This window comes from Phragmites australis, chromosome 1 (genome assembly GCF_958298935.1).
Source record: "Phragmites australis chromosome 1, lpPhrAust1.1, whole genome shotgun sequence".
NCBI classification, from domain to species: Eukaryota; Viridiplantae; Streptophyta; class Magnoliopsida; order Poales; family Poaceae; genus Phragmites; species Phragmites australis.
This window is the reverse complement of record NC_084921.1, coordinates 54,478,758-54,496,782: the sequence shown is the minus strand read 5'-3', so window position 1 is coordinate 54,496,782 and position 18,025 is coordinate 54,478,758. Positions and strand designations below refer to the sequence as shown.

The 18,025-nt window shown below is 44.7% G+C and overlaps 2 protein-coding genes across 2 annotated transcripts; both read right to left on the bottom strand.

Moving 5' to 3' along the window:
- Nucleotides 1-6,325: 6,325 nt before the first annotated feature.
- Nucleotides 6,326-8,275, bottom strand: LOC133886321 (uncharacterized). Its single transcript, XM_062326066.1, has 2 exons — nt 8,270-8,275; nt 6,326-6,994 (listed from the first exon to the last, which is right to left on the bottom strand). The coding sequence occupies exons 1-2, from the start codon at nt 8,273-8,275 to the stop codon at nt 6,410-6,412; spliced, it is 591 nt and encodes a 196-aa protein (XP_062182050.1). The 3' UTR covers nt 6,326-6,409.
- Nucleotides 8,276-8,478: 203 nt separating this feature from the next.
- LOC133890989 (protein JINGUBANG-like) lies at nt 8,479-10,151 on the bottom strand. Its single transcript, XM_062331664.1, has one exon. It carries the CDS (start codon nt 10,090-10,092, stop codon nt 8,836-8,838), a length of 1,257 nt encoding a protein of 418 aa, XP_062187648.1. The 5' UTR covers nt 10,093-10,151; the 3' UTR covers nt 8,479-8,835.
- Nucleotides 10,152-18,025: the final 7,874 nt, after the last annotated feature.

Genomic DNA, 18,025 nt, shown 5'->3' with positions numbered 1-18,025 from the left:
CAATCTATACATCTCCAAAAATTTGCATGATGTAATATAGTTAGATTAGAAAACATCGGCTATTTTCATGGCTGGTTCCTCTTGACAGAAGCAACATCAATATACCTGCATCATAGCATCCAACAACATGGTTGTTTCAACTACTGTGCCAAATGTTAATCACGCATCCAAACTTTCCATTTTTGAAGATAAAGAAATGCAAAAGTACACATAATATAAAATACATATGATCACTCAAAAGATCCTCCATTCTAAAGAAAGATAATAACACAGTTTGTTGTCAAAATACCTGATAACACAACTAATTCAAGAGTTTGCAGTACTTTAACTAGCTTCAAACCTCCCTGTCTTATTGTACCATTATCTAATGGAAGTATTTTGGCATGTCGTAACATTAATCATGAGTGACTCAAGGATAACTAAAACTAAAATGAGCTAAAAGGACAGCAGCTATACAACTTCAAAAGGGAATATTTGATTTGAAAACAAGTATTGAAATCATACATCCAAATGACTCCATCATCCCTATTCCAACAATCACTTCTATAGCGGCATAAGGTCATGCTCCAAACGTCGGTATACAAATGAGATATTTGGCTTACTCGTATCATTCTTAAAGCATGCGGAATGTACAAAGGACTTGGAATGCAGCAAACAATGAATGATCCTTAACCAGTTTGAGTGGAACTATCAACAACCACCACTCAAGCCTAATCACGATTCAACCACATCAAATTAGTTCTAAACTTGTACCCAATTGCTACAAAACCATAGTCATATTTCTCATGAACGTTGGATCATGCCACCATTCGACTTCTACATATTAATCTAGCATGGCTAAGCATCCGAGGTAACTTATGATGACTTACCCAACTGGACCAGGCATCAAGCAATGATAAGTCAACCAACATATAAGGATGGATTACATGCGGCAAGTAGGAGACAACAACAACCAACATACCAAAGACCTCCTAATGCACATATAACATAATAAAGATCACATTTATCACATTTCATTCACCAAAATAGGTTGAGATATGCTTAGGTGTTTGCCTTGGTGTTGCTTTGAATCAGGTTCTTCAATCACACAATCAGAAACCCCTTCGATAAATCCCACGTCACTCTCCGGCAATTCGTTCTCTATTCAATAAGAAAGATGGAGCGCAATAAGTTTGAATGAAATGCAATGAGATATGCTCCAAATTGTATGAAAAATTGCAGAGATGTAAAGGAACAAGTTATGAACACACCCGAATAAGAATCATCAATTTTAGAGTTAAATTGCTCATGGTATAACTGATTAGTGTGGTGTTGTCCAAAAAGATAGCCTTTTAACTCATTGTGAAGATGAAGTATAAGTTTATGTTAAGGAAACTTTTAACATGATGGCCATCATTTTTCCTAGATAGGAATTGGTTTCATATCATTTGGGTTTGTGATGTTTTCTACACAAAAACGAAAAGAGACAATAGCTAACATTTCACATTTTTGTTCAAGCATGAAAAGTAACATATTCATGAGTGAATGTATTTTTATCAAAGTGTGTCATGCATGGGAATCAACAAAATCGGTTTCACCGAATTTGGACATTACATGTTTTAAAGGTGATTTATACAAGCTTAAAGGTATAAATTCTTGGGTGGGAATAAAATCATGGTAACAAGAGGCTAACAATATTGAGTTTATGATTTTTGGACATTTCTAGAATTAATCATACTTTTAATAGAGTATAACATATGTAATGTAAGTGAAGCATTTCAAGACATTTTCACACATGCTTGTATTTTTATCATCCAAAGCATAGCCCATGTAATATGAGTAAGGCATTTCCTGAGCATTTCCATACATGCTTGTACTGCTACAAAGCCATTTAAAATACTAGGAATCAAAATCCTGTAGGAATCAAGATTCAAGACATGTGTAACCTTAATCACATACACACAGGAGCGGTAGAGACTCACCTATGGGGATCCAGGTGGTCGACGGAGAGGAGGTCGCCAGGGAGGAGGTCGCGCGGAGGAGATCACCGGGAGGAGGCCATCGGCGTCAGGGTCGCATCGGGAGGAGGCGACGGCGGACTATGGGGCTGCGCGTCAGGGAGGAGTCAGAGGGAAAATAGTCTTAAACTGACATATAGTATAGACCACATCTTCCTGTAGCGTTGTCAGTTTTTTCAAATTAATGATCTTTTGTGAAATTGCATTGAAGAATGATCACAACTTTATGATTGGGTCTCGGACCTTATTATGCAAAATACCTCTAATTGCAACTAGAAGCATTTTGGTCATCATCACGTGATAATTATGAGACTTGCAAGAATGTAAATACTCAAAGTAAATATGGTTGATGATATATCTGTATTCACTCGAGTAGACAATGTGTCTAGATCTATTACAAGAAGTAGATTGGATCTAAACTAGACTAATAATGAAGTCATCGAGTATCGCTTGTGGCCCTAGTGCTGGCGTCGAGTTACAGATGAGTTGTGTTCCTCCAGAAAAAGAGTCTCCCTTCAGGGGTCTGGATCTTCGCCTTATATAAAGGTCTTGTACCACCTCCTATCTCACCATAGTCGATAGGAAGTCCTTCATCATATCCACAAAGAAAGATCAGATAAATTTGACTAGGATACTAGTTGTTCTCAAGTTGGATAATTAATCGAGACCTTCCTAGCATGCATATTTTGTATCTCTGGGAGTATTAGGTACCGCAGATCCGGTTCTATAATATCCAAAATTGTTAAACATGCACACGACATACCTTATCCGTATATAGTATACTTTATGTGTATATACCCTACAGTTAGATATTCGATACTTCCAAATTTAACAGTAAGGAACAACCATCTAAATTAAAATCTAGAGCAACCTAGCAATTGAATCCAATTACGAATAAAATGTAGATCATCTCTATACATCTAACAATGATAAAATTACAAACTTTTTTAAATTATATCTCAAATTCATCTCTATAGAATAAGCACCAACCATCAACCCTAGAGCAATCTACCAAGTAAATCTAACTAAAAATAAAATATAGATCATCTTACTTACCTTAAAGCACCTTAAGTCCTATAAATTTTGAATGCTCCAACCACAAGGATGCCAAAAATAGCGATCGAATCTGTTCTGCTTGGAGTGGGGTTGGCTTTGTTCTGGTCAGATTGAGGAAGAAGGTGGGATTTATACTATAGGGTTTATCAGTACCGGTACTAAAAGTTACTATCAGTGTCGGTTCATGGTTAGAACCGGCACCGATATGAAAGAAGGTGGGCTTTATACTGTAGGGTCCATCAGTGCTGATTGGGGGATGGAACCGACACTGATAGTGACTTTTAATGTCAGTTCTTAGTGACTCAATCATTATTCGTACGTGGGAGATTAAAAACCAGTACTAATACATTTTCAATCGTGATTGCTGTTTAACCGATGCTGATAAGACGATATTTTTGACCGGTCTGTAGTGTCAAAGAAACCGAGTGCTCCCTTCGTGCATTGGCCGCCCTCATGCTTTCCCACAGTGATCAATTGAGATGGACTAAGTATTAGCTAGCCATCACACGTGTCGCACGTCGATCGCCAGCTATTATATAGTGCCACTAGCGCACAATACCTAAGGTCATCTCCAGCAGCTACCTCAAATTTTCATCCTCACAAATACTATTACAGCATCCTCTATCACTATTACAGCATCCCTTATTTTTTCATCTCCAGCAGCTACCCCATTTCCTACCTTCCATTCCTCTCCTCCTTCCCTCGGACCCACGCACATACACTGAGCACAGTGATACGGGAGCCCTTCTTCCGGCTGCAAAAATGCCGACGCTGGCTTGGATTTGCCGATCGGCTGCATCGCTGTTGACCGGAAGCCGACGTTGCTGGAGGCGAGCACCGAGCGGCAAATGCATACTGTAGCGCTTGATTTCATCGGCACAGTATTTTTAGAATACGGAAAGAGACGCTGCTGGACCTGGCCTAATGCTAAATTAACTAAGGAAAATCGCAAGTTCGAGCTAGGTGCCTCGTGACGAAACTTCAATTTATGGGAGTTGGAAGCAGATTCCTGCCGAACATGGAACATGGCAATATTCCCGGCTGCAAAGTATGACATCGACATGTTGCCGACCTCAAGCCGTGTTGATGATCAGCTAGCTCATCGACCCGATCGATCAATCACATGAGCACAATGAAGCTTATAAAAACATTTTTCCTCCTGAGATTTTGAACTAAATCATGACGATTCTCCATTCGAAGTGCAATTTGCATTTGGAAGCTTAGTATGTAAGTTGTCAACTAGATGTAGAGGTCTCGAAAGTTAGAAATAAAGCATGCTTTGAGAGTAAACTAATTCGCCATCATAGTGGAGTAATATTATGTTGGTTCTTCACTGACTTTGTGGACAAACTTACTTAAGGATATGAGGAAGAAGGAGCTAATCCATGCTGCAATCTGTCTTAAGAGTTGGCTCAACATGAACCACCTTCAGCTCCCTCTAGCTGGTCGCTTGGTGCTGTTCTCGGAGGAAAGCCAGCTGGATGACAACTAGGAAGGTGGTGAAGATGACAACTGACGAACTTTGAGCTTCTATCTGAGATCTGCTAGGGAACTTTTGGTTTTGCTAGATGGTTACGAGGGGTTGTGGCGTATGTTAGTGTGTGTCTCTGTCCTGTCTAGGACTATAACTTTATATTTCTGGTACTATACTTATCTACTTATGTTAGTGTAAGATTTGAATTCCGTTAAATCTTTAATAGAAATGGAGTTTCCCCAGAGTTAGAAAAACGTAGGCCGACACCGAGGAATGAATTAAGATGGCCTCGGTCTCGCCTTCCCGAGGCGAGAGGCAAGAAGGAACAGTGCGGTGGAGAGAGGGAGGGCGAAGGACGGCCGTGACGTGGTCGACCGGGCTTTATAGCCAAGGAGCAAGGAGGCGAGGGAGCGCTCGGCCATGCCAGCGCAGAGAGCGTGCATGCATGGAGCTGCCGCGTGGTGCGTGCGGGTGCCGATAGACAGGAGGAGTGGCAGTTTGCAGCGCGTGGCGAGTCTCAACGGCTTGACCGCCTTCGTGGGCTTCAGCACCAAGGCGGGGCGAGCCAAGCAGGCTTTCTTTTTTAGATTCAGAAGGGCCGAGCAGGCTGTGCTGGCCTGGAGAGAGGAGAGGATGAGATGGGCAACGGTGGGCTCAGCCCAACACTGTGCTGAATAATTTCCAATTGATTTTCGTTTTATCACACTCAGACTTCATCCAGAAAGCCCGTAACATTCACCATAATTACTAGGTGTTCCAGAAGCTTTTTATAAAAGTTTGGTGATTTTAAGATTTACCAGTTGGGTGTATTAAGTATTTGAATGCTCAAGGTAATTGTTAAATGTACTTTTCAATATGCAGAACATCCAGAAATGCTCAGAAAAATCCATGATGCAGCGACTCAGGCTCGATTAAGGGTGTGAAAAAAACTCAAGACTCCTGAGCTACTAGATGGCAATTATGGATAAGGTTTGCAATATAGATGACATATTTAAGATTAATTTTTTTACTATGGTAATTATGGGTAAAGTTTGCAACATGGATGACCTTTTGCAATGACTATTATGGGTAATGTTTGCAATATAGACGACATGTTTCGGATTAGGAATTTTACGATGACATTTTCTGAATTGGAGATATTTGTAATGGGAAAAAAGAATTGTTCCATAAAATAACATCAGCATGTTTCTCCTGCCAATACTAGGGTACTTCCACTGCCCACTCTCTCTGTACCATGTGTACTACCAATACTGAACACCAGCTGCAAGCAGCAGAAACACGCATTGCAGTGCACTCTCTCGCTCACTGCATCTGCACCGACTAGATTACCTGCACAGCTGCAAATCTGCAACACGACCCTCTTTTAAGGCTCCTTAAGCACGAGGTGCTCCTTTATTTGCCACACCTCCTAACCCTGCCGCCGATTGCCGGAATTCATCGTATGATCTCACCCCCTAATTAGGAATTTGGAATCCTGCGAGCAGGTTGGTCCAGCGGAGGAGGCAGAGGGTAGCAAGGTGATAGGGTGTCGCCAATCACGAGCGGCGAAGAACAGTCAGTAGGTAAAGGTGAGGTGGAAGAGTGTGAAAACGAGGAGGGACGCTAACCATGGACCGTCTCCGAGGTGTCAGGTCAGCTCATAGCCGTCGCCTAAAAAAAGGCAAAAAAGAAGGCCTGAAACAAAGAAAATATTTTGCACTAGCTAACACACTGGCCATCCAACGGCTCAGAGCTGTCGACTAAAAAAGGCAAAAACAGGGGCTGAAAAAAGGAATTATATTGCACTACCCAACACACAGATGGACGGGTGAGAAAAACAAGGTAAAAAAGATGTCTTGTTCAACCATGCGCAGGTGAAGCAATCGAATCCAAGGCCATCAACTCACCGCCGTGAATTACTCTTTGCCTTCACTCCCGAATCCGGACCGAGTTCGTCATCACCGCCTATTCGGCAGCTTGCGGCGAGCACGCGCCTCCGAGCTTTGGCCCCTGGGGACGGGGAAGCCGTCACGGCGGTCCTCCTGCTCTTCCTGACGCGGCAGAGCACCCAGTACTCGTCCTCCTGGCCTTCGTCGTCCTGGCGGTAGCACCGGGGGTCCGTGATCTCGTACTCCTCCATGACCCACCCGGTGCTCCGCTGCTGCGTGAGCTCCCCGCGCACGTAGAAGCAGAACTTGACCCTGCACCACCGCACCACGACGCCGAAGTCTGTGACGGACCGGCCGCACCTGGTCGAGCTGTGCATCCAGGCGCCGCCGCCGACGGACCGCCCCACGAAGGGCTTCTTCCGCCCGCGCATCGCGAAGAATTGGCCCTGGTCGCGCAGGCCGTAGCGCTCCAGGAGGTCCCATGGCGCCGCGCCGCAGGGGTTGGTCTCCAACACGGCGCCCGCCACGCGCGGCGGGAACCCGCGGAGCTGGGGCCGGAGGAAGTGGAGCACTATCTCGGGCCCAACGAAGCGATCGGTCTTCGGCCCGCACAAATAGAAATAGCATTTCCGAGCCCAGTCTGGATTCCTTTCGGGAAGGAATTGAGCCCAAAAGTGGCAACGCTCATCTAATCAGCCATCACTGTAAAATAGATTCCTCTTTGAATGTTCCTATGTTCACGCGACATATTATGGATGGAAGGACCTTATATACTAGCACGCCAAATGGCAGTGAATGATTTCCGTCGTTGGACAAAATCCATTGATTCCCTCAAAATTTCCAGATCAAGCGATCGAGGCGGGTTAGATTGCTGCAATTTGCATGGTGGTCTCAACGGTATTCTCTATTACTGTCCCGAGTTAAAAAATACTTGACATGTTGTCCATGATAGTCTTCCATATGTATTTTTTATCACTATTTTCTATTAGAATATCTATATAAAATCTAAGAAATTATGAGTTATGAAAGTATTTTAAATCTACACACATGATTTTTTATAATTTTAAACTAAATATTTTAAAATTTATTGAAGTTTGACCGAACCTTATCCAAAACACCAATTATTTGTGACACGAGGGAGTACAGTGAGAGTCTATACGTTACCATCAAAGGATTATGTATGTGATGAAGAACATTGACCTTTCTGACAAGGATATGACTGGAGAAATTTCTGTTTTTCTTTTCTGAACCAAGAGGAGAAATTTCTGTTAAAATTGGAGTTCTTGTGGAGCTCATGAAACTGAATTTGTCAGGATATCTGCTTCGTGGCCATTCAGATACAATCGTCAGTATGGATTCATGGAGTCTCTTGATCTCTCGTGGAGCCAACTCTCTGGTTACTTCCACATAGCATGGCATCACTGCACTTGCTAAGCCGCCTCAACATGTCGTACAACAATCTCTCCGGGAAGATAGCTCCAAGTCAAACTCTTGGTGATGAAGATCCACACATATATGCAGGAAACAACTATCTCTGCAGCGCTCTTGTTTCTGAGAGCTGTTCCGAACAGAAGCAAGACCCGGTTGATCATGAAGAACACAGATGGCCATGATGTCTTGTTGTATGTATTCTCAGGACTTGGCTTTGGACTCGGATTTGGGCTACCTATATTCATCAAGGCAGTGAACAAGTGGTACTTCCAGTCTATCGACTTCGTATATGATAAATTCTGTGGCGATCCGATCCTACTGGAGATAAAGGTGAGCAGGAAATTGGTGGAAAGAAATCGGAATTCAGTCGGTTGAACTTGCAGGAACTACTGGACAGAAGAACACTGATGCTTGCTTCTCATCTGTGATAATTAAGCAAGAACCTGCATTGCATCGTCTATCTGGAAGTTGAGAGTGACCCTGTACGATGTGTGATTTTATATCTTGAATTTTCTGCACGGAGTCTTGAATCTTGGTGGTTGCCCTTGTGTTGTAAAAATTAAGCAGTGCAAATCCGAATTATTGGTATGAACCATATACACTGCATCTTGTAGTAAGAATTTTTTTCATTCCAAACAGAAAAGGGGATACATTATATTTCACAGATAAGGTCCTTAAGCTTTTCAATTCGATCAAAACCTATCAAGGGAAAAAAACAGGGTATAGTATACAGCAATTTACACCCACTCTATGACTACTTTTGTGTATCCTTATATAAATTTCTTTCCTCCTCTAATACAACGATCACCATCTCCGGCAGTGTCAAACAATCCAAACTTAGTATACAGCAATTTACACCCACTCTATGACTACTTTTGTGTATCCTTATATAAATTTCTTTCCTCCTCTAAACAACGATCACCATCTCCGGCAGTGTCAAACAATCCAAACTACAGACTAGTAAACACCAATCTCAAACAATCAATGTCGAATTGGACGCAAGCACAGTTCATCTCAAGAACACACAGGCCTTCTCATTCTGATTCTGATCCTTGAAGCACTTGTCTTGCTGCTGCTCGTTGCCTTCCAAACCATTCGGCACCCACCAGACTCTGATGCTCTTGTCAAGGCTCCCGCTGTACACCATGCAGCCATTGCTCACCCTGCACCAGGACGCCTGCAGGCATTTGACGGGTCCCTCGTGGCCTCTGATGGCGCCCACCTTGGTGATCTCGCCGCTGCTCTGCCAGCGCCACAGGCCGATGGTCTTGTCGGCGGAACCGGTGCACAGCAGATCGCCGACGACGCATAGGCACAGCACGGCCATTTCGTGCGCCTTGACGTCGCACGCGAGGCTCCACCGGGCGGCGGCCCTGCTGCGGAGCCTGTCCCACCCGACGACGTGCCCGTCCGACCCCGCGGCGTACACCCGGCGGTCGATGCTGACCGCGATGGCATTCCACGAGACGCCGTCGCGGGCGATGAGGACGCCATGGAGGTAATGCGAAGCCTTGCCTTTCTCCCACGCCTTGACGCGGCCGTCGGCGGAGGCCGAGTAGATGACGCCGCCGTCCGCGGCAACGGCGTTGACGGCGTCGTCGTGGGCGCGTATGGACTCGAGGCACTTGAGGTCCGAGATGCGCCAGACCTTGAGGGTCTTGTCCCAGGAGCCCGAGTACACGACGCCATCATGCACGGCGAGGCAGGAGATGCTGTCAGCGTGCTCGATCCAGAGGCGGCGGTGGTTGCGGCGCGTCTGGACGTAGCTCCCCTGGCGGAAGATCCTGCCTAGGTAGTCCCGGGCGGTGGGCAGCGCGGCGACGAGCTTGAACGCGTTCTCGGATCGGCGCGACACGCGCCACACGCGGACGCGGCCATCCTGGTGCGCGGAGAAGACCCTCCCGCCGGCGGCCGCGAGCGCCTTGACGGATCCCTCCCCGTGCCCGAACCGCGCGAAGCAGCGGAGGTCGGGCTGCTGCCACGCGACGATGTCGGCGCCGGTGGAGGCGCTGAGCAGGAACTCCCCGCAGAGCGAGAGGCAGGAGACGGACCCCGGGTGGTCCCGCAGCACGGTGAGTGCCTTGCACGGTCCCCGGGGCATCATCGGAGACGCGCCCGCAGTGGAGGACGCCGAGGCAGCGTCCGAGAACGAGGAAGAGGAGGAGGAGCCGAACGACGAGATCGAGAAGGAGGACGACGACAGGAAGGCGGGTCGCGGGAGCAGGGGCGCGGCCATGGCGGCGCGGTCTTGATCCGGCATTGCCATTGCTGGAGTGTGGAGCTTCTTGGGGGTGGGCGCAGGGACGTTGGGAGGGAGAGCGTCGAGATGGCTATAATAGCAGAGGCTGCGAGCTGCGACGCTGGGTTGGGGACAGAGAGGCGCGGGCGGTTTTAAGACGACGACCAGACAGGGCAGACCAGGGGTGGGTGCTGTCGGGTGGGATCGGGTACGAAGGGGCGGTTAACGGCTACTAGCTAGCCAGGCCCAGCCGCGGAGCTCGAGGCTGGAGGGAGAGAAAATTTTGTGCAATATTTTTATTTGGTTTCAGATTGTTAAAAAAATAGATAAAAAATTATAAAATAGATAAAAAAAATTAAAATATAGATGAGTATTAGTAGAAGTAATGTATCAATTATATTAGTTGTGTGCACAAAAGTATATACGGTTTTGTATTTCGCTGGAGCTGTCGTCATCGAGGTCGAGGTGAGCTGTTTCGCCGCTACGGTTTCTGTTTCCCTCTGATCAACACAACGGTATAGGAATTCGTGTGTTTATGCAGCGATTTGGTTAGTTTCAGAGCGTTTCTTCCTTAAAACGTTCTGCTATTTTCTTGAGCTAGATTAGTAGTCCAGTATTGCCCGAAGGTCCAAGTTGCTTAAGAAGCTAAGATTCCGATTCATTTAACGTGCATTTTCCACTAGCTATCTGCCATGATGGGAAAATATGCGTGCCATGAGGGCCGTACAACCACGATAGGAAATAAAAGAAGGGAATTACAGGTTGTTTTGCGAAGGGAAACTCACGTTGTTGTGTTTTTTTTAATAACTTTGAACGTAATATTATGGTGCTCCAATATATAAAGTATACGAAATACAGGAGAATGTAATAATAAAAATATGTAAATTTTATTCATCCATGTTGAAATCATAGAGTATAGTTTCTCTCATTATGTATTTTACCCTATAACGCATACGCTATCTGACTATCTCATGTGATCTGGCGATTGCTTTATCTTGTTTCCTGAGACTTTGTAAAACGTCTCCAATTAATTACGTCTATCTTTGAGCTACCTCTAATTAAACTGTGCTAGCGGTAGTCATATCGAAGTCATCTCCGAATCTACAAGTTTGTAGTCACACGCAATAAAGATCAAGCAAAGTAAGTGTTAAACATACAACAGTAAAGAGCAAGATACATAAACAGTCTAGCATGAGCCTTTTAGATTGTTTATGTATCTCGGGTCATCATCGACCACGTATGACCTCAGAATTTTGTATGTATGTATGAAGAGGTGGGCTAGGAGCGCAGCACGACGTGTAGCTACAACCGGAAGCGGCAACTTGGCCACAACCAGGAGCCTGATGCCGTGCTTGATTCACTAACTTCCTCTTCGAGCTTCAGACTTTTCCTCATCAGCCATCTTCGAAGGCAACAGGCAACGAGCCACATAGGCAAAAGCTACAAAGACGAGGGTGATCACTGTGGGCCACGGAGGCTCCTGCTGCAATGGCACTATATTTTCTGATGAGCCACAAAGGCGATGATGAGCCACGAAGGCGGTAAGCCACATAGGCAAAAGGGTAATCACAGTGAGCCACTTGCCTAATAGAGAACAGTAGCTCGACTCCAATAGTCTACAGGAAGGCAGCAACATGATGAGCAGCCACATTCCTTTTTAGTCATAGAAGAAAAGCATCCTCACATCCATATGCTAGCCCAATCAGAAAGGAGCCGAGCTCATCAAAGCCATAGAGAGGTGAATGAAAAAGCATCACAGCTCAACCAATAAGAGGCAACGGAAGGGACACGATCAAGGATCAGAGCCAACACTTCATCATCCTGCACACATACCAAAGCCAGCAACAATAGGCCCCAAACATTTGTATCAAATCGGCAAGAGAGAGTAGCATAGTGCCATCTTTGACATCAAAGTGAAAGGGGCAACACATATGAATTTAGAAGCTTCCCATAGGTGCATCGGAACAATATAGCAACAGAGGGTAGCATCATAGGTATTAGCTCATCCCTAAGAGGAAATAGAAGGGTAGCAAGCAACCAGTAGCCTCATCTCACCATGAACATAAACCAAGAACAAGCAATCCTGATGAACCTCCCCAGGCGACAATGCTATCAGTAACACATGTCACCATGATCTAATCAATGTGACTGGAAATAGGATAATCACAACCGGCTCAAATACAGGGAGCACAGTGACATATCAAGCAATAGGGCCATAGAGAGCGCAGTCCCAACACATATCGATCACCAGAACAGATAGTGACACCACCTTGAGCCAAGACACAGCATCCAGGCTTACACAAAGAAAGCACAACGGCGAGCACAAACGGTATGATGACAATGCTATCGTGACTCGTGGCCAGAGCCTGAAGTCCACTAGCGCATGGCCAGGGTGCAAGACTTCAACGACGTATGGCTGGAACCCGGCGCTTCTTACAGCACACGCATGGCACGATAGCCAGCCAACAACACAAGATGGGCAAGCACAAACACAAGCTCAGCAATGACCCAAGATAGCGAAGGGCGGTAGCACAATAGCACGATGGTCGGGGACAAGCACATGCACACCTCGGCACGATGGCCGTCCACAATCATAGATAGAAAAGGAAAAGCGCACGCGGCACAACTGGAGCACTGGCTACGATGGCACGACCAGGCGAAGCTTGATGGCATGACAATATTACTTTGTTGATGGTGGTGATGGGGCTACGACTTCTTGAATCGATGGCGACAGTGAATTGCAGCACAACTTTCGCACTGCAAGGCCTCCGGTGATGGGGCAGCAGGGCCTCTGGGCCATTTCCTCATTGGTGGTGGCGGCAGCAGGGGGCTCCACTCGAGCCCCTTCTTCCTTCTCTGCGCAGGGCGGTAGCACAGGGCAACCGCACAAGGCCTCGATGGGATTGGGCAGCAAGGGGCAGCGTGGCCGGTTCGACAACTATGGCCTCCAGCCTTTTCTCCCTTTGGCCTCCTCCATGGTAGGACCTCAACGCGACTAGGTAGCATGGGGCGGCGTGGTTGGCTCGGCGGCCATGGCCTTCAGCCTTTTGTCCCCTTGGCCTCCTCTGTGGGCAGCGACATCCATGGGGGCGGTGGCACAGGGTCTTTCCCTCCATTCCTCTTCTGTCCCCCCCCCCCCACGCACTTCTCCCTTCGCCCCCCCCCCCCCCCCCCCCAAACAGATGATCCTCCCTCTTCTTATATAGGCAAAGGAATAAACATTGAGTTTGTTGCAATTTGGGGTGAATCAGGAAGAGATAAGCAGGGGATCAGTTAGGATTCAATTTTGATCCTGTTTGAGAGCTTCTAGCTGATTTTCCCTTGGTATTTGATCCGGATTTAGGGGGATTTGTTGCTGCTCGGTTTGGTTTCGGTAGAAGGAGATGGAGGCAACTGCTCCTATGTGCCATTCGACTAGAGGTAGGAGGAGATAAGGGGCACCTGGGTCAGGTCAGCTGGGTTGCAGAGAGAAGAAGAAAGAGCGTGGGCTAGGAGAAAAGAAAGCAGCCCATTGGTCTTACTTGTTCTATTCCTTCTCTCTCTCTCTCTCTCTCTCTCTCTCTCTCTCTCTCTCTCTCTCTCTCTCTTTCTTTATTTATATATGTGTATGTATTTGATGACAAAATAGCATTCTACACAGGTCACATATGCCTTCACTATGAAAACACTTTTGTGTTTCTTCTGCCCTCGTTCCAACATTTGTTCCGTTGATTAACTTTTTTTGGTGCTGGATCTTGAAGCACTTTGAAGTCGGAACAGGCAATAGAGTGATACTTGGAAGTTGTAATGAATCTTAGAGATGTTTCTCTGAAAGACAAATGCCTCTGACTACCTGATTGATAAGCATTTCGCAAATGGAGTCCTTCAAGAAATGCATGTCTATTGTGTTTTCCACGTGAACATACATGCCTCCATCTTTGCAGCTGGAGTTCCCTTCAAGAGTAGTACTTGGGCGCCGCTAAAATGCAAATTCTTTGTATAGCTTCTAATCCAAGATCATATTTGGACAGTGCAACACTTGCAACTATGCCATTGCAAGAATCAATACTTCTACCCAATGTGTGTCTGCAATCTGAAGACCGTGGTTCATCTATTTATGTAATGTCCGGCCTTTCAAAGGCTATGGTCACATATAGCAGACTAGATGCGCTTACCTTCTCTACACCCAAATTCATGGGTTAATATGGGATCCATTGAGGCTTGGTGGGGTGAGCACGCCTACCAACCGAGAAGCTTGAAGAAGGGCGTCAATGCGTTGATCATCTTGATCCTTTGAGAGTGGTGGAAAGAATGAAATCGTTGGATCTTTCAAGGAGATGAACTTACAAAGGACGCGTTGTTGCATAGAATTCAAGAGGCAATGACATAGTGTATGGTGGGTGCTCATGCTTTAGCGATCCTTAGGAATAGCCGAGAAAACTATTGAGTGGCCTTTCCTTGACTTCTTTTTTTCTTGGTCAGGTGGCCGGCCCTATGGTTGTGTATGTGTAAACTGTATGCCTTTATTTCCTTCTTTCTAATATAATACCAACCCATGCAACTGCTACTACTACTATTTATGCACCGACCAAGCATGCTAGAATAGTGAAGAACATGCCTTGCAACATTCGATTGTGCCGGGCAAGCTACAGGTGCGTACTATCTTGTGGCCAGCTTGACTTGAAGAAAACATACAGACTTGTAACTTATGTCTGACAGATTACTCGTAACTACTTGTAATCTTTCCACGGCTTAACTTGTTCCGGCAAAAGCGGGGGGATTAGCTTGCTCCTCAAAACTTTAAACGAGCGAATGAAACTCAAATCACGTGTAAATTATCTAATGGTTCAGAAAATATATTTGTATCAGCTTGCTTGGTGCGTTGACAGATGGAGTGCTTAATTCGCAAAGAAAGGTTTCTGAGTAGGGTCTTACTCGGCGCCGCTTTGACGCACGCGAAACCAAAAAACAAACAAAGCGAGAATTGGTTGGTACGCGCTGTTTACGCTAATGCGTTAGGTTCAAAAGTTTTCAAACATTATATAATATATATACACACACACGTTCCAAGCAAAAGTCGCAGTACGGTGTTTGATTATGAACATGGCTCACGCATGAAGCGATTGCCGCCCTTCGGTTGGAGAACACCTTTTGAGTCTGAAAAAGGCAGTTCGTGTTTCTGGTATTCATTAAGCTTGAATTATTTTTCATTAATCTACACAAACTTTTGGACCGGAGAAAGTTTGTAAACAGCAGGAAGCAGAACAGAGCAGGTAGAGCTCGATTTACAAACGAAGAATCGATCGTCGGGGTCGATTTGCAGAAAACTTCAATTTGTTGAAATCGTCATACGACTTCAGAGACGTCTTAAAGTATTTAATAATTAACTCCAAACGGTAGCTTCCGGTGGTTGATGAACTCTACAGCTATTTCAACGGATTACGTGAGCATTTGACGATATTGACGGCCAGGTGGCATTGACCCGAACATGTAGCGAGTGACAGGTTAGCTTCCATTTCTCCTGCCTCCTTCCACGTAGATGAATGATGTCATAGATAGATCTGGTGAAATGGAATTATAAAAGATATAATTAATCTGGCCATCACTAAGTAGTAAAGCAAAATCAACTCGCCGATACTGAGAGAGAGACAGCGTAGAAAGGCTTCGGATCAAGAAAAGGATCCAAATGAAGCAGTGACCACAGCAGAGTATCGGCCCGCGGCCTGCTGCAACAGGTGCAAACAAGCAAGGCACACGTTGAATGAACTAGAAAGTACACGTATGGGCCCAGTTCCAGTGTGTAGTTCTTAAATTTTGGCCCAATGAACCTCATTGGCCAATGTAAAAAAAATCAAGTTGAAGCCTGGTTGGGAGTTGGCAGTTGGCAGTTGGCACAATATTCAAATCGAAAATAGGGCGAGTAGAAGAACCGAGTAAGAAACAAAGTTAAAAGATGCTTTTCATTTATTTATGATAATTAATTAATAAGATCGTAGTTTTGGCTTTATGAGTTTGGTTATATGAGCATAATGTAAATATAATTATATCTAATCAAAGATGAAAAAAATGAAATTAATGTTTTTTTCTCTGAGTCTAGGAAAACTGTACTTACTGGATGGTTCGGTGTGTAAATTTTTTTACATATCGGATAGTTCGGTGATCAGAAACAGTGCATACTGGAGCTTTTTCTATACCGAGGCAAAACTTGGACTATGTACCGAATGATCTTGTGTTCAAGAGATGTGAACACCAGAGCATTTTAGAGGTATGCTTTTTGTGACAAGTGGAGTTTAACCTACCGGATGATCCGGTGATGGAGCTCAGTACACACCGAATATTTTTTTTAGAGAAGTCTGTTTTTTTTACAGAGAGAAAATGTACTCACGTGATAATCCAATGACAAGTAGAGTAAACATTACAGGGTAAATCGGACCATTTGTTAGAGAGATTGCAAAATAGGAACTGATGCAGATGTACTAATCGGATAATCCGGTAATGAGCTTAGTACACACCGAAGGTTTCACTGGAGGATTTTACAGAAGGTTTTTAGCAAAGAAATCAATGCACATACCGGATGATCCGGTGTTCAAAGATGAGTACACATCAAAACATCAGGTATTCATATTTTTTTATATAAATTTGGTCTTTTGATGGGGATTTTGATGTTGGGCTAATTGAAGATGTTTTTTATGTTTGGAGAAATATGTTTGCTTATTTAATGTTGGGCAAATAATGGATGTAACTTGGCGGTTGATGGCGGGATGATCAGGGCCAAGCGAAGAGTTTGGTGCAGGATGATCAAGAAGACCGTGCGGAGTCAAGGGTGATCCCAGCTGTGTATATGGAGGTCAAGCAAAGTATGGAAAGAAGGATAAGGACGACGTGGTGACAGAGTCAAACGAAGGGTATGCCGGTGTAAGTGACAAGATGGTCCAAAGGATTGGTAGTGGGAGAGTGTAGGACCGAGATAGGTGATTAGAGAGGGGTGAATAGATGTCTTACAAATTTCTTACAAAATAGATAGTCTACTCCTTGTTCACCCAATGCTCCTAAAAAAATGCACAAACGAAAGCATAAACTTTAGAGAGATAAAGCGAGAAAAAAGTTTTGATGCAACATGACTCCACGGATGGAATATGAAACATATGCTCTATTCAAGACCATTTTATGTGTCTTTGTGTAGAAAAGTTTGAAACTTGAATGAAAAACAAAACAAAAAGACAATCACCGAAAGAAGCAACTCTTTAAGTTAATGTTCTACACGCAAGGGGATTCAAGAATCTCTTAAATACATGTGTGTATAAAATTTTATGCCTCTAGTAACAAGAAGAACAACTTCTTAAGGTTGAAAAATCGCAGCTCAAAGGCAAAAATAAAAATCAACAAGAAAATCACAACCGAAAAAGGAAAATATGCAAACCTGCAAGGGAACCAATAGAGAGACTACGAGGAGAGGGAATTCAAGCATATGCAAAAATATAAACTTCATTACTCAAAGAAATCAGCCCTATTTTAAACGGATTATAAGGATTTTCTCTAAAAAATTCTCATCTATTATATAGACTAAACACTTATCTTTCTCTCCTCTAAAACTTTAGCACTATATTCCCAAATGGGTGGCACAAGGGGCTCAAGTGGCTGGTTCAAACTCTTCCATAACTCTACCCCTTTATTTATAGGCCTAGGAAACTTGATCCCTAAGTTTTCTAGCTTGTTACCAAAATATCTCTCTTATAATATACTCCTACCTACTACCGAGGGTATTTTGGTTCATTTCTTGTTCCGTTCATCGAACAGCTGTGGTGCCTTCACGACTTAGTTTCGCCTCGATACAAGCTTCGTAATGGTGCCACATACTCCTATAAATCTCCCACGGTTTTAAGATCCAATCGTGAAACACTCTGCACGTTTCTCAAAGCGTGACTCGTCACTTGCTTACACCTTAAACAAGCACTCTGATGTTGATACGTGTACTATATCT

Excerpts from the sequence above, each read along its gene's own strand:
- LOC133890989 (XM_062331664.1), bottom strand. The coding sequence starts at position 10,092 with ATGGCAATGCCGGATCAAGACCGCGCCGCCATGGCCGCGCCCCTGCTC.